This window comes from Megalops cyprinoides, chromosome 18 (genome assembly GCF_013368585.1).
Source record: "Megalops cyprinoides isolate fMegCyp1 chromosome 18, fMegCyp1.pri, whole genome shotgun sequence".
NCBI lineage: Eukaryota > Metazoa > Chordata > Actinopteri > Elopiformes > Megalopidae > Megalops > Megalops cyprinoides.
In genome coordinates, this window is record NC_050600.1 from 18,998,549 (window position 1) to 19,014,703 (window position 16,155).

At 46.5% G+C, this 16,155-nt stretch overlaps 1 protein-coding gene across 2 annotated transcripts in view; it reads left to right on the forward strand.

The window, feature by feature from the left end:
- Positions 1–15,183, forward strand: part of LOC118793191 (protein FAM160A1-like) — a 34,869-nt gene extending 19,686 nt beyond the window's left edge. For both annotated transcript variants that reach the window (XM_036551248.1, XM_036551247.1), the window contains 10 exons: positions 402–1,058; positions 6,538–6,696; positions 7,175–7,261; positions 7,500–7,667; positions 8,007–8,086; positions 8,535–8,734; positions 10,328–11,287; positions 11,584–11,762; positions 13,622–13,742; positions 14,399–15,183. In XM_036551248.1, the coding sequence (XP_036407141.1) occupies positions 402–1,058; positions 6,538–6,696; positions 7,175–7,261; positions 7,500–7,667; positions 8,007–8,086; positions 8,535–8,734; positions 10,328–11,287; positions 11,584–11,762; positions 13,622–13,742; positions 14,399–14,634 (2,847 nt within the window). In that variant the 3' untranslated portion in view covers positions 14,635–15,183. The remainder of the gene's footprint in view (positions 1–401; positions 1,059–6,537; positions 6,697–7,174; positions 7,262–7,499; positions 7,668–8,006; positions 8,087–8,534; positions 8,735–10,327; positions 11,288–11,583; positions 11,763–13,621; positions 13,743–14,398) is intronic.
- Positions 15,184–16,155: the final 972 nt, after the last annotated feature.

Here is a 16,155-nt window from a genome sequence, read left to right on the forward strand (position 1 = left end):
GCAGAGTGAGCCTCTGGTGTCAGTGTTCTTTCTGCAGAGTGAGTCTCTGGTGTCAGTGTTCTCTCTGCAGAGTGAGTCTCTGGTGTCAGTGTTCTCTCTGCAGAGTGAGCCTCTGGTGTCAGTGTTCTCTCTGCAGAGTGAGCCTCTGGTGTCAGTGTTCTCTCTGCAGAGTGAGCCTCTGGTGTCAGTGTTCTCTCTGCAGAGTGAGTCTCTGGTGTCAGTGTTCTTTCTGCAGAGTGAATCTCTGGTGTCAGTGTTCTCTCTGCAGAGTGAGTCTCCGGTGTCGTCGTTTACTCTGCAGAGTGAATCTCTCCCACGGCAGGGGTCAGTGAAGCGACACCAGTCTCTCTCTCTCCCTGCAGTGAGTTCAGCCCTGTGTCTGTCCCCTCTCTCCCGCCCAGGTGGTGAAGATCCTGGAGAAGCATGACCCCCTGCGCAGCGGCGGGGCGGGGCTGGGCGGCGGGGGCATGGGCCTGCGCTTCGGCCCCATCCCGGGCGACGAGGCCAGCGCCGTGCAGAACTACGTGGAGCACATGCTGTTCCTGCTGATGGAGGAGGGCAGCGGCCAGGCGGGCGCCATGGGCCCCATCCTGGAGTTCGTGGTGACGGAGAACGTGATGGAGAAGCTGTTCGTCTGGAGCCTCCGGCGGGAGTTCACCGACGACATGAAGGTGGAGCAGCTGAAGATGTACGAGATGCTGGTGGGCCAGTCGCGCCAGCCGCTGCTGCACCACAAGCCCGTGCTGCGGCCGCTCATGATGCTGCTGAGCTCCTGCTCGGGGGCCGGGGCGCCCGCCGTGGAGGCCGAGCTCGTGCTCCTGCTCAACCAGCTCTGCTCCATCCTGGCCAAGGACCCCTCTGTGCTGGAGCTCTTCTTCCACACCAGCGAGGACCAGGGCGCCGCCAACTTCCTCATCTTCTCCCTGCTCATCCCCTTCATCCACCGCGAGGGCACCGTGGGCCAGCAGGCCCGGGACGCCCTCCTCTTCATCATGTCCCTGTCGGCCGAGAACCAGGTGGTGGCCAAGCACATCGTGGAGAACACCTACTTCTGCCCGGTGAGTTCCTGCTGCGGCTTCCTGTCTTCCCGTCCACATGTCTGTCCCTTTCTTCTCTCTGCTGTCTCGTGGTCATGGTTTCCACTCTCCCAAGCATAACAGCTAGCTTAGAATTACAATCCATTGGCAAGCCATTGCTATTGTTACTAGCAACACTACTGGCAGCAGGTGCATTTTAATTCACACCACTTCGCTGTGCACAGTTCCAACAAATACCAACATACAAGGCAATGTTCTAATCCCATTGTTGTCACAAACCTGTTTTTTAGTTTGTTTCGTACCTGATTGCATGTCATGTGGTGATGTTGTTTTTGCATAGTTAACATTAAACCGGCTTTAATTATTCCAAAGGAATTGGGTAAATGAATTAATTCAGATTGTAAGAGATTGGAGATCTTAATTAAAACAGATCTTTTTGTTGTAATTCATATTTTTAAACTGCATAGTGTGCAACCTCTACACAATGTAATATCTGCAAATGGGCAATCAATATTTACTTTTGCACTTTAGAATCAATTCCCCTTTTTTCTTCCTAACTTCTCATGAATGCCAGTTGGGTATGGAGCTTGTCTCATTGTGATAACCTCTGCACCCAAGTGGGAGCATGGGGCAAAGCACATGCAATTTCGATACATAATCCAATACATACACAAGTCACTGCAACAACTTCTTATCACACTACAACTCCCATGGTGCACCAGGAGGCAAGTGTTTCACAGGATATTTGCATCCCACTGAGGCCGTCTGAGTACCTCGTGGGCACCTGAACGAGCCATGAGGTGTTTATACTGTGGAAAGCGAACCCAGCCAATTTACCCACCCCTGTCCCTTGTGGAACAAAGCCAATTTGTTCTGCTGCTGTGAACTGATTGCTGGCACGTGACATGGCCGGTTTCGAGACCGGACCGTAGGGCTCAGACTGTAATAAGAACAAGCGCCTTTACAGTCTGAGCCACTCGGGAGCCCTGTGGGAACATTTTTTTAATCATGCTAGACAATCAAAAACAAGCTCAAGATACTTAGCGGTACAAAAGTAGATTTTTAGCCTCTCTTACCGCTTCTCAGCAGGCCACCGCTGTGCAGGTATTAATTAGGTAATTTCAGGGTTTCATAACAGGACCTATAAAAGAACTTGCATTACCGTTCAGACTTCACTGTGTTTACACACACACTGCTTTGAGTCTCCTGGGGAGTGTCTCAGCAGGGAATGATGGGATCCCTCAGCAGTGCTACAGCACAGCATCCTGCTGCTCAGATGGTATAGCTTTATACACAGATAATAACAAATCGTTACCTGTTTGATCAGACAGGTCTGAAACACAGGGATCTTTCTGGTGTTTCTGATCCTCGCTATTCTCAGTTTGTTCCAGAGCTCGTTAGAACTGTGGGGTACTGATGCAGATGGAATGGTGCAAGCGCCCAGCATGGATGTGTGTTTCACATCCTTTCACATTCACATTTTAGACCATCATTTTGTTTGCCTTTGTGAGCCTATAGATCTCCTCTATGTTCCAAATAAAACATTGCATAGTTTGAGTGGAGGGTGTACAGGTACAAGAATAGAAAAGCACAAGCATTGAGTTGAAAATGAGACACAGGTCTTTCTAAAGCCTATACTACACATTGAATAAGGTCTTACACCATTCAGTGATACTGCCTCAGTGTAGATATAAAACAGCTGGCAGACTGAGGAATGAGCTGGGCCATCCTTTAAAATGTCACTTTCTAATGCAATCAATTGGTTAATACATTTCAGAGTTGTGCTGTAGCTCTTGCGCTAATCGCTAATTAAGCAGCCAAGGTTCATTCCGCTTTGATGCACCGTGGTGAATTTTATTACCTCGGCACAGTGAGAAGTACTCGCTCACTGTATGCGGGGAGGTGGCTGATGAATGGGCCAAATTACTTCAGCTAAAAAGAAACCTGACAGAGGGCGATCGCTCTTACGCGTATGCCACTGCAAGGAAATAGAGCATCTAATCAGGTCTCACACGTTATCGTCATGCAAGTGCCTCCCCAGCATCCCTCTGCACATCCATCCCAGGATCCCCCTGTGAGCAGCTGTATCTCTTCCCCATTCACAGGACATTCAAAACTTTCAAAAGTCAGATTCAGCTTCAAAACTAGCATTATTGTGTCAAGCTTTGGGATGACAGATGATGCACAAAATGTTGGTCTGACAGGTATTGGAATAAGAGAGCAAGACTTTCTTAAAATGTATTAAAAAATGTCACATGAATGCACAGTAATAGTTGCCTCTGGTTCTGTATCAGGGTTGAAAAGCCATTATATACTGCTTACAATGCCCTTTGCATTGTCTTCTCTCTTCTTTTCATTTGGTGCATACTTACTGTGTTGTCTGGAAAACCCTTTGAGAACATCGTTGAAAAGCAGTGTATAAGTAAAGTATTTCTTATTGTTATTAGCCTTGGGTGCATGAAGGTGTTTTTTTTCTTTTGCTTTTTGTTCTGGTTCGATTTGGATTGTTGCAAAATAACCTTTTTGTGTGTCCTTACATTTTTTAAGCACATTCATTTTTGTTGACCTGATATCTGTGGATTTAGCTTGCAAATGCCTCTTTAAAAAGGTACTTTTTAATTTAAGTTCAGTTTACTAAGTCCGTTTATTAGATCATGTCTTTTTTCCATAGCTGATATAGTAGCTTTGAAAAATGTCAGGATCTTCAGCGAGAAGTGCCATAGTGGATGCACTGCAAATGTACGTAATGAAACGCATCTGACATATTCTGTTATGAGGTTATCACTGATGAGATTTGAGGGAGGGAGGCTTGGAAAGGCTTGTTTCCTGCAAAATATGCAAATTGAATATTATGCGGGCCCCTTGTGACATGCTAGGGTCCAAGCTTTAAGGTGAGAGCAAGTGGAGAATGGAGTGGAGAATCAGTGGAGAAAAGCATGAAAACAGTAAGCCTCCATGCATTTCCACTGTCTTCCTGAACTGAGATCTCTGGCCCCTGACACCTCATTCCCCGTGAACTGACACTATGGCTCACAGTATGGCTTTAATATTAGCTTGAATTATTTAAATACCTGTTCAGGCAGTTCCTGTGATTTACCCCAGTACTGCTGAAGGGCAAAGAGGAATGGCACAGTTGAAAGCCTGTGCTTCATCGTAGGGGCAAGCCTGTACCTGTGACGTGATACCTACAGCATGAGTGTCACACCCACTGTATGGCAGAGCTGATTATGCCTTATGTAATGGCCTTTAATTTGATTATGCTGTATGGGAGAAAGCACCTCTGTGCTACGGGATTACTGGCCCCTTGTCTGTTTCATGGAACTGAGGCGATTGTGGGAGGTGTGAAAGCGTCATCCAGGGAAAGTACTGGTATTTTCTACTCAATGGGTTTCCCTGGTGTACATTACTCACGTTATTCTGCAGCATTTTCTACAATATTTCTCCAATATTCTCAACTGTTCCATACTGCTTTATCATAATATACACCCTTCTATACATCATATTATATACTGTTCTAGAATATTCTGTACTTTTCTTTGTGGTTCTGCATGGTTCTGTGCTGTTTGTTATTCCTTGTTCTGGAGTGTTCCACGTGTAAAGCTGTAGATCACTGTGAAAGACCACAGCTTTCCTTAAACCTTACCCAGCACAATCATCACCTTGTACAGCACACATCAGAGACATAGATTATGAAAATTTTTAAGCAAGCACTGTCAAGCACAGTAAAAGACACAGCTGCTGAGCTGGCCTTTGATCAGCTTTAGTGGCTTTGGTATGAGGGAGCCAAATGAACCCAAGATCATGTTTGTTCATTCTGTTATTCGCAGCCTGAACGCTGGCATATTTTTATACCTTCCCACAATCATCATTTTGGCAGAGTGACACGTGGAGCTGAATCAGGTCTAACTGACGCGCCCCTGTCTGCTTGGCCTGTAATTACAGGGTAATTAAGCTCCTTGCGTGGTCCTCTCGGTTTCACAGTCTGCCTCCATCCACTCTAAGCGCTGCGTGTTACAACAACAGGCCGCACTGCACTCACACGCGAACCTGAGTGGATTTTCCTCTGAAAACAAATTTGGTACACTGTGCTTGTGTGGCGGGGGGTGTGTAAGTACCCCCAGCTGTGGCCAGATGTAATGAAGGACAGCCCAGCACCAAGGTGTGCCACACACAGTCCGGCACGTTCAGAGAGTGCGCTCCTTCTGGTTAGCTGGAGGATTACCACTGATTTAATACCTTATCCCCCACACATCTTCAAGGGCTGGTGGAACAGAGAAAGGAGCCGAGATGAACACTTAGCAGGGGGCTGGGGTCCTGCTGAGAAAACATTAGTCTGTACAGTAATACTGTAATCCCGCTCTGCGTAAATGTAAGCACGAACATGGACCTATTCCAGTGCATTCTTCCTCATGTCCCCCAACCTCTGGCTGAGCCACAAAACATGTTCCAAATATTCTTTGGGCGATGTTTTCCCTCTTGGGGTTGTCCCTGCTGATCACCTCCCCCCCTCACCCACCCCCCTGCTGTTTTCTCTCCGGAGCATGGTCAGGATGGGCCTCTGTGCTGAAGCAGCGCTGACCTCATTTGTGGGAGGCAGATTAAAGAGAGACGTCCTCTGATTGGAAGTGCTCCCCTGCCCGTTCCATAATGTAGTTGTTTTGGCGTTAATCCCTCCCTCCTCTTACGTAACGGGGGGAGGAGACTGGGGGCCATGGCTCTCTTGTGTGGCCGGATGGGGTGAAGGTTTGCGGGGAGAGGGGTTGCGAGAGGTTAGGACAGTGGCAGGGTGTGCTCCACTGCGGGCCTTGGTCAAGGGAAGGGACACCAAACCCCCAAACCCAGGGTTTCGAGCGTGGGAACGGGATGGTTCATCACCTTCCACTGCCCAGCTTTGACCCAACAGCAGCCTGTACTGCAGCTAATGCAAAGGGGGGGGGGGCATTCAGGATACTTTAATCTGCAGCAGAATTTAATTCCAGAACTGGGATTTTGTGCTTGTGACAGTCCCCGTCAATTACGCAGGAGTCAAACTGAGAGAGCTACCGCACGGCCAGATTGAAACCAAAGAATGTTTACACAAACAGAGCCGACTCTGAATTACATGCACACAAACAGCAATGATTCACTGCAATGACTCTGAACAATATTCACACAAATGGCCGTGACTCCTTACAATGACACTAAAGGATGTGTACACAATCAGATGTGACCTGTCACAAGGGAAACGCTGGAGGATCATGTGCTTTCCCTGTTATCATCAAATAATCACAGTGCCACTGTAAACTGTAAATATTGTTAGACACATTACCCTCTTGTCAAGACATCTAATATTGCTGACTCCTTATATGGATATTCGCTTGTGTTGTACTCTGCCTCACTTGTAAGTCTCTTTGGATAAAAGCGCCTGCTAAATGAATATATGTAAATGAGCAGGAATACGAATGCGGCCCAGATGTCCTGCAGGTCACGGTCTGACCCCCCCCTGCGTCTGTGTGCCCAGGTGCTGGCGACGGGGCTGAGCGGGCTCTACTCCTCCCTCCCCACGCGGCTGGAGGTGCGCAGCGAGGACTGGCACTGCCTGCAGCGTGACGACTGGCAGCAGGTGCCCACGCTGGTGCAGTTCCTCAACTCGCTGGAGTTCTGCAACGCCGTCATCCAGGTGAGGCACACCTTCCCCTCACGGCAATCCACCAGCTGAGCGTCACTCTCCGGTACAAGCTGGGGCAGCTCTTATGGCTCTGCCCCTGTAGCTCTTTGGCTTACACTGAGGGAAACTCCCTCAGGAACAGTTATGTGCTGCTACCTGGAGCCGTACCTCTTACTCACTGAGTGAATGGCTCCCTCAACAATGAACAACAGTTGCGACAGTTACCACTAGAGGGCGGAAAAGCCCACAACAAGGTCGAATAGTCTTTGAAAAATGCCTGCTGGGCTGTTTAATCCAAATTTTCTTTGGCAAGTGTTTTGTTTTCTATGAAAAATAGACATAAACAGTGGGGTCATGCTTTCCTGGCTTTTCAAGCCAGTGAATCTGTACTAATCTGGTTCCGAGTCTGAGCCACACGCAATGGGTCTGGACGAATCTAGTTGTTTTCCCAGTGTGCGGAGGGACTCATGGCCTTGCCCTGTGTTCTCAGGTGGCCCATCCCTCAATCAGAAACCAGCTGGTGGGCTACATCTACAACGGCTTCCTTGTGCCTGTACTGGCCCCAGCTCTGCACAAGGTCAGTGGGCTCCCATCTGTTTCAACAGTAGTTGGTTCCCAAAACCAGCAATCAATCACATTATAATGCTCTGCACATACACATGCACACACACGTGTTGCAATTCAATGGGCTCAGTAAGTATCCCTTAATATTGTACTGTACTTGTTATTACATCTGATTGGTGAGTAGCAAAGCCCCCGTTCCTAATATGTGCCAAAGTGCCGTACCCTGCTGACTCCTCTGTGCTGCCCCGCAGCTGACCCTGGAGGAGGTGATGACCACCACGGCGTACCTGGACCTGTTCCTGCGCAGCGTGACTGACCCCGCCCTGCTGCAGACCTTCCTCAGCTTCATCCTGCTGCACAAGCACGAGAACGTTTACATCCTGGACACGCTGGTCAGCCGCATCAACACCCCCTTCCAGGTGAGCCTGTGTCACCCTGGCGCGGCAGCGGGATAAACCTGTCACCTCCTGCCAAGAGCTCATAATACACAGCTGTATTCATATATTTCTATTAAACTAACTATATGCACCAGGTTTTTACCAGATTTTGTGAAATGCAAAGTCACAGTTTTTATTTACTTATTACAAAATTGCTAGGCTGAAGATTTTAAAGTTGGAAAATGAACATTAAGAATGCAATAAGGCATTATTATGTAATAATGATGCAATAATAATGGTAGTATTCTGAGGTGCATGAGTGTGCTATGAATGATGTTTGTGAGAGAAGGTGAAGTTTGAACGCAGCTGTTTCTCTTCCAGTTGGGCACAGTGTCCCTGGCCCTGTTCCGCACTCTGATCGGTTTATACTGTGAGGATGTGATGCTGCAGCTCGTCTTGAGGTGAGTTGCTTCCTGTTTCTCACTAGCACCCTAAAAAGCACATGACAGAGGACTGGCCAGTTTGCCATTTGACAGAGCTTTAGGGCCACAGTTGTAAGAGGAGGTTTGTATACCTGTGACATCACCTTTTTGAGCCCAGTAGGTATATGCAAGAACCATTAAAGACAATGGGATTAGTGTTTATTTGTCCACTAAGTTGCATTGCTAATCTGAAGCATACATTTGTGTGATTCATGCTGTGAACAGATTTTGTTCTGTCAGACATGGTGTATGCACCATTTTATAGAGCGTGAAGGTGCAACAGTAGGTTACACCACAGAAGTTTTTACAGTAACAGGGTTCATCCACGTGCCTGTCCTTTTCAAATGAACTTTCCCCTCATTCTAACGAAACCAACAAGGCCAAGTGTTCTCAGATAACTGGCTAACAGGATGAGCCGTTTCTCCAGGTACCTGATCCCCTGTAATCACATGATGCTGAGCCAACGGAGGGTGCTCCGAGAGAGGGACTGCTACTCCGCGTCCGCTGCCAAAATCCTGGCCCTCACCCCCTCTTGCTGCTCCCCCGAGCCCATCCCGCGGTGGACGGAGCAGCTGGACTGCTTCCTGTGGTCCAAGAACACGGAAGGGCCACACACAGTAAATAAGGGTAAACACGCAGAGTGCCAGTCTCTGTCACAACACAGGCTGTTATTCAAGGCACCTGGAAGTGAGATCGTTTAGGACAGGATCGTTCTCCTGGCGCCGGGCCTGCTGCCATGACCTCTATACTTTTTTTCCAAAAAATTGCTTCGGAACTAAAGTATAGAGGTCATGGCAGCAGGCCCGGCGCCAGGAGAAAATACAGAGGGATACAACTGCAATTCACAGGGGGGGCACAAAAGGTCGCAAACACTATCTAGACATTAGGATATAAGGAGACAACTGGAGGTGCACTGAGGTCTGTCTGGGGGTGCAATGTACCCCTAAGCGCCCCCATAGTGCCAGGCCTGCATGGCGGGCCACATCATAAAATATATTCATATGAACACAATGGTGCATGATTTACATTCCATTATCTAATGAAACGTGCACTTGTACCTTTCTGTGGTAATGTAATGTGATGGATGGGCCTGTTTATCTGTGACGAGTTCTGGAGCATTTGTCATAACTTCTGTAAGTTTTAGCCTCCAGTCAGGTTAAACATTCATTCGAATTCCTAATTTAACTAGTAACTTATTGAATATATTGCGTTGGCAATAATAGCCTGAGCATCATCAAGTTAGGTAAATGAATCAGCTTCTAATGGCAGTTGGAACCTGTCACAATTATAAATAAAAAGTAACTAAAATACATTGGTTTTGCATTGTTGGGGAAAGTTAGTTCTACGCAGAACACATTGCTGTGATGGAGGGCAGAATATTTCAACATCATGCTGACATATTGATCAGCGTGTGGTTATAAAACCCATTACATACAGAAAAGGAGTATTCAGTGTAGAATAAAGCAGTGCTTTTCCAAGGGTTTGCAGAAACCACTGAGATTATTTGAAATCATAGAACTGTTGGCTGGATTATGGTGCCAGGTGGTGCAGATTAGTTTTAGAAGGGACTTGATATAATTTGATATAATCCAAATGTGTTGTCCTGGAACAATTTAAATGTATACAGAAATTGTGCAATTGTGAGGGAATGTCCTTTATCATAATGCAACTGGTGATATTTTAAAGCACGTGTTCTGAACAAAAAAAAACACCAGGCAAATTCCAAAAACCTTGAAATGTCACCAGATATTTTCATCACCCAGGGATAATCTTGATCCTAGCTAACGTGTCACATTCTTAACATAATCATGTGGCAACATCTCTTCCATGTTGATATTCAATGTTATGTATTAGCTGGGATCTTTCTTTTCCCTAGTCTCTTCAGTCTGTCCTTATCATTGCCTATTACTTTTTTGTTTTGGATATTAGGAATATTTGTACATGTTTGTGAAACAGGAGATGTTTCACATGCAGACATGCAGTCCACGAAGTGCAATGTGAATGGTTGTGCCTCTGAAGCAGTCATCCAGAATGGATTTGTGTAGTTTATTTTAGTTGTTTAAATTATTCATTCTGTAATTATTTTAACCATTATCAATGCTGAAATGCATGTTTGTCTAAAGTGTCCATAATGGTATATGCACTGATATCAGTGTGCAGTGCTTTTACAGTGTTTTTCCTGTATGGTACCCATTGGCTTTTTGTGATATCATATTCCAGACTCAGATGGGCTGTTCTCCAGTGATGACAGCGTGGGATACACCCGCCTCAGCGGGGCTCAGGTTCCAACGGATGTCAGTTACCTGCACTACCTTTACGATGCCCACAACAGCATCACCAACTGCATCAAGGCGTGTCGCGTGTGGTCCGCGCCGTACGACGGTGTCAGCCCCCCTCCCGAGCACTACCAGCACAGCTCCTTGGACGAGACGGGGAAGCCGTCCAAGAGGGCCCCGAGGCCCCGCCCACCCTCGGACCTGGGCTCCACGGGGGACCAGGTGAACCAGCTGGACCTGGAGTGGGACGACAGCTACGACGCCGTACTGTCCCCCGATGACAGCGAGGGCGCCCCCGAGGCCAGGCCCGCCGTCCCCACTGAGCCGCCCAAGCACATCCAGGAGATGAGGAAGAATGCCATCATGCTCATCAAGGGCTCCTACATTGAGGAGTCGGACTTCCAGGACGACGTCATGGTCTACAACCTCATCGCGCAGAAGGACGCCCAGGACGTGGTGGAGCATGTTTCGCAGAAGGCCCAGAGCGTGGAGCCGGGTCAGAGTCAGCAGCAAGAGGAGCAGATGGCCCAGGAGCGGCTGGCCCCTCCACTCAGCAACGGACTGAGCTCCCCACAGCACCACCCAGAGGCGGAGGAGCAGAACGACAAGACGTCTGATCAAAAGGCGCCGCAGGCAGACCACAACTCCAACGCTCGCGTTTCGGCAAGCCAGCCAGGAGAAGACTTTATGTCCCAGTACAACGAGCTGATCCGGACTCTGGGGGTGGATATAGGCAGCCCGGTGAGATGGGAGAAGGAGTTCCGAAAGCCCATCAGTCCCGCGGAGGAGGACGAGGTGGACTTCACCTCCTTTTCTGTTGAGTCGCCAGAGCCGCAGAAGACTCCCTCGCCGTTCGGGTCAAAAAGACACAATGCGGGCCGGAGTCAGGGTGTACCTTTCACTGGTGAGATAAGTCTGTTTCTTCATCATGGTTTTCCAATTGTCTGTCTACAAATGATTGATACATGTGCTTCTAACTGTCTGTCTACAAATGATTGATATAATCATCACATGTATCAATCATTTGTAGACAGACAGTTGGAAAACCATAATGAATTACTTTCTGGGAGACTTCTGTACACCTGGGAGATATTGCCTAATGTACCATTCTCTCCAGCTCATTTGTGTAAAATGGTGAAACAGAAATGTGTTTCCCATTCCTGGTGCCTCATTTCCTCTGATGGTTCTCCCTTCCAACAGGCCCGTTCATCAGCGTGCTGCTGTCCCGGCTGGAGAACATGCTGGAGAACTCTCTCCACGTCAACCTGCTGCTGACGGGCATCCTGGCCCAGCTGGCTGCCTACCCCCAGCCTCTGCTGCGCTCCTACCTGCTCAACACCAACATGGTGCTCCAGCCCAGCGTGCGCTCACTCTACCAGGTACTGCATTACACTGTGTGTCTGTCTCATTCACACTGACTCACTCTACCAGGTACTGCATTACACTGTGTGTGTGACTCATTCACACTGACTCACTCTACTAGGTACCGCACTGCACTGTGTGTGACTCATTCACACTGACTCACTCTAGCAGGTACTGCATTACACTGTGTGTGTGACTCATTCACACTGACTCACTCTACCAGGTGCTGCATTACACTGTGTGTGTGACTCATTCACACTGACTCCCTCTACCAGCTACCGCACTGCACTGTCTGTCAGTGACTCACTCACATCGACTCCCTCTACTGGCTACTGCGCTGCCTCTGTGTCTTTGACTCACACACACTGACTCACCGTGCCTGATTCTGCACTGCCTCTCTTGGTATCTCTGTCCCACGCACACTGACTTCCTGTACCAGGCACTGCACAGCCTTTGTGTTCGACTCGCACACTCACTGACTCCCTGTACGAGGCACTGCTCCGCCTCAGTCTGGCTTTTATTCAAACACTGAGACTCCCACAGACACAGCTTTCTTCTGTGGGATTTGAAGCTATTAGAGCCGCAATAACAAAAATTTTATTGTTTACTCAATAAGCTGCTTAACCCTCCTGAGAGTCCAGAAACAAATAAATACGATTCTCAGATGTGAAAATGCTAAATATTTGTGAGTGTGAGCTTTTCTGAAAACAGAGTAGCGTTTAGCTCAGTGTTGTTGCAATGAAAAAAATGCTATGAAGTAATTTTCATAAGTGCATTGCAGGCAAATTTATGCTGCCTAATATATTATTTCAGAAAAAAGGGAAATGGGTAAATCAAACTAACTGCTCTCTGTGTCTTGAAGAGAAAAGGGAAGAGTGAAAGGGAACATTTTTGGTGGTGTGTAATGATTATCATACATTGAAGTCTGTTCCAAAACACAAATTGCTTCCGTGCTGTGATCTCATATTTCAGTCAAAAGGGGCAATCTCTTAGTGTGCCAGAAATATTCTATTTTGACTTTATGTTGTGTGTTAATTGAGGGTATTAGACTCCACTGGAATAAAAAATATTATAATTCACTCCAAGGCTCCCAGTAAATAGCCTTTGTTGTGGAAGTGTGTCATTTAGGTCATTTAGGTCATTTGGCAGACGCTTTTATCCAAAGCGACTTACAAGTGAGGAACAGCAAGCAAGCTACGGTAGTGTAGGAGAGTGTGTTTGTGTGTTTGTGTGTGTGAGTGAGTTGTGACTGCGCTTCAACTCTGCAGCGACCTCGTATCCAATCACACAGCTCACATTGCACAGATTCCCACAGCAGGCACCAATCAGATTCCCCTCTTCCTGTCCTCGACCGTGTTCTGTTATTTCAGCTGACACCTGTCAAACGAACAGATGCGCGGGTAACGAGAATGCAAGCGTTGTGGGTGTGCGCGCAAGACCTGCTGTTATAACAAATGGTTTCAGTCACGCATGCTGACTGTGTACACACACCAGCTCATTTAACTGTCTATCTGATGATCCCGGATGACAAACATGTGCTGACTAAGAAGTCACTGACAATGTGCCTCCGCTTAGATTATTTCAGAATGTTTATATGACATGCTGTGAAATGGCATCGGGAAGAAAACATACGATTAACACAATATTTGAAGAGGTTATTGCAACAGCTCTATTGTGCTATTGTGAATTGCCTTGAAATATTTGACTCTCTCCTAAAAGGATGCTTCCTGCACAATAGGTCATCTGTTAGCAGCCTCAAAGCTTCTCGTGTGACTGGTAAAGCTCACACTCTCCAATTGGCGGATACAATTCAATTTGTGACTCAGCGTGGTTTTTGGTATGACTCATGGAGTTCTCCCCCCCACCTCCCTCATAGGTTCTTGCGTCTGTGAAGAACCAGATCGAGCAGAGGGCCTCTTTGAAGAAGGACTTCCCGGAGCTGGTGAGAGACGCACAGCAGTACCTGCTGGCCAGAGAGGATGTTCTACGCAGCCGAGGTGAGCCAGTCACACAGTTTTACTAGAAGGGCCAAGAATGGCACTTTGCATTGGCCCAACTGCCAATGCAACAGCTCATCTACCGGTTTTGTGCAAGTAAGCAGTTAATGCTTTTATGTGAGCGAGCTTTGATGTTTGGTTGTTTCCAAAGGAAGCTCTGAGAACGTTAAGGGGCCATTGATCTTATCTTGAAAGAGCTGCAGTTATTAAAGCAGTAACAACAATAATCCTTAAAATTAAACCTGACAAGATAGATTCAGTCTGTCTTTTTATTTCTTGATGGAAATGGGGGAAAATCAGATGCACTATTTCCAAAAATACTGAAAATCTGGTTTTGGTCACAAAGGTTACTGAAAACAGCAGGAATGGCATGTATTCTAGTTTAGAGATAATACAGTTGTACAGTATGTAAAAATGGTTATGAGGCTTAACTTGACAGAGATGCAGACCTTTGTTTAGCAATGTATAAAAGTGTCTACTAAACCTACTTTATATAGGTTATTGGAAAGATTACTGAAATCAGCATAGGCTCCATAGTATCAATTTCCTGTCTGTCTACAACAAAATCGGGGATATGTTTTCATAACATACCACACCTCTTGGTTGAAGTTTACTGCTTTCCGGATGATTCTGCATCTCTCCTTTCTATTCCGCAGATCTGCTGCTGCTCTCCAATGGCGGTGAGAAAGGAGACTGGCTTCCCAATGGACAGGAGGGCAGAGCGCCCATCATCCCCAGCAGGATCATAAGGAACCTGCCGCCCTATCCCAAAATCCCGCCCCAGGCCCGCAACGGGGTGTTCGCCACGGTCCTCTTCGCTGAGCTCCTGAAAGAACTGGCTGCCTTCGCACAGGAACACTCTATCCTATCACACATGCTCCAGGAGGAGTAGAGCTCTGAGCTACGCGCGTCTGCTTCACTCTCTGCATCTCTGGACATTGTAACACGCTTCAAGACTGTTGAAGTGTTCTTTTTTTTTCCTATTCCTGGCACTACTTGATGACGAAGATACCTCTTTGGTGGATAGCAATCTTTTCTTGTCTGACTTCACATTTGATTGGGGTTTTATTTGAGGTTAATGCCCCCTTTCTTAAAGCTATTATTACCACCCCTCTCCTGCACCGGGGTTCAATATTGCCATTATTCAGTGCTGTTCTTAATTCTTTGGGCCCAGAGGGTATTCTCCTCATTTTTTGACTCCTTTTACTTTTTTTTACGCACAGCTCCTTACAGCCAAGCCCAAGTGTTGCACCTCAGTTTTGACTAGAGACTTTAATCTGTGGGTAGTGTGCATCAATATCACAATCCTGGTGATCCTAACTAAAAAAGATTTAACTATTACACTAGTAGAGTCACTGCTACTATTAATGGCAGTGTCACTACAAAACATATTGTACCTTTTTTATATAAGGTGTTCCCGTTTATAGGCATCTCAGTTCAAAAGAGACTTGATAAAATGTAGTATCATCATATCAGGGATATTTTCCCCCTTGTCCAGCAAATTAAGAGCCAGGCAGATTTGGACACTGGATCGTACTCATATTCATAAGTAACTACCTTTCTTAAATACATTTATACCTATGTCATGTCTCAGTCTTTCCCTATTGGGGAGGCAAAACAAAGCATTATTAATGCATGTTTTGATTTGTACATGGAAGCAATATGAAAAGCAAAAAATAACAATAATGAATAGAAATGCACTTGCAACAAATTACAAGAATTCACAAGTGTTTCTATATTGCTATATTATAGCCAATAATGCATGAAAACATGCAGTTCATTTATATATGGGTGCATTATTTCACTATGTATGATTTACCACATATAATACAAAGATTCAATGACATATTGTCATGTCGTTACCTTACATAATAATATGTGAAAACACACAATTTATTTAAAGCCACTGGTTCATTATTTTACTATGCCATGTATTACTTTACATCCCTTACCAGTCTAAATCTTTCCTGATGAAACAAAGCTGTTCATCTGAAGGATCTTGCAGAAGCAGCTTCTTCAGCAGTCATTTAATTCTTTTAAAATTCAGGCTTATTGGAAGGCTTTTAAGAACGCAGATTAGCGGGCCTTTTCTGGGCCGTCTCTAGGAAAATGCTCTTCTCTGCTGCAATGATATAGATGGTGATAATTCAGGTCCACAATGAAGTTGCTGCATATTTCTGTCTTCTCCGACTCGACCTGACTGACCTGTCCTTGAATGTGACAGCCTAGGCCTCACTGAGCAGCACTGAACCAAAGTGGGTGGCGCTCTCACTAAAGCCACTGGGCCCATGAGGTTAGATTCCCAGGTATATGCTATGACTCTGGAAGCCCGTTCAGAATGGCACGCAACAATGGAATTTTCCATTTGCATGTGACACCAATCCAAGTCTTTTCAGTGGATCCTTTGTTGATC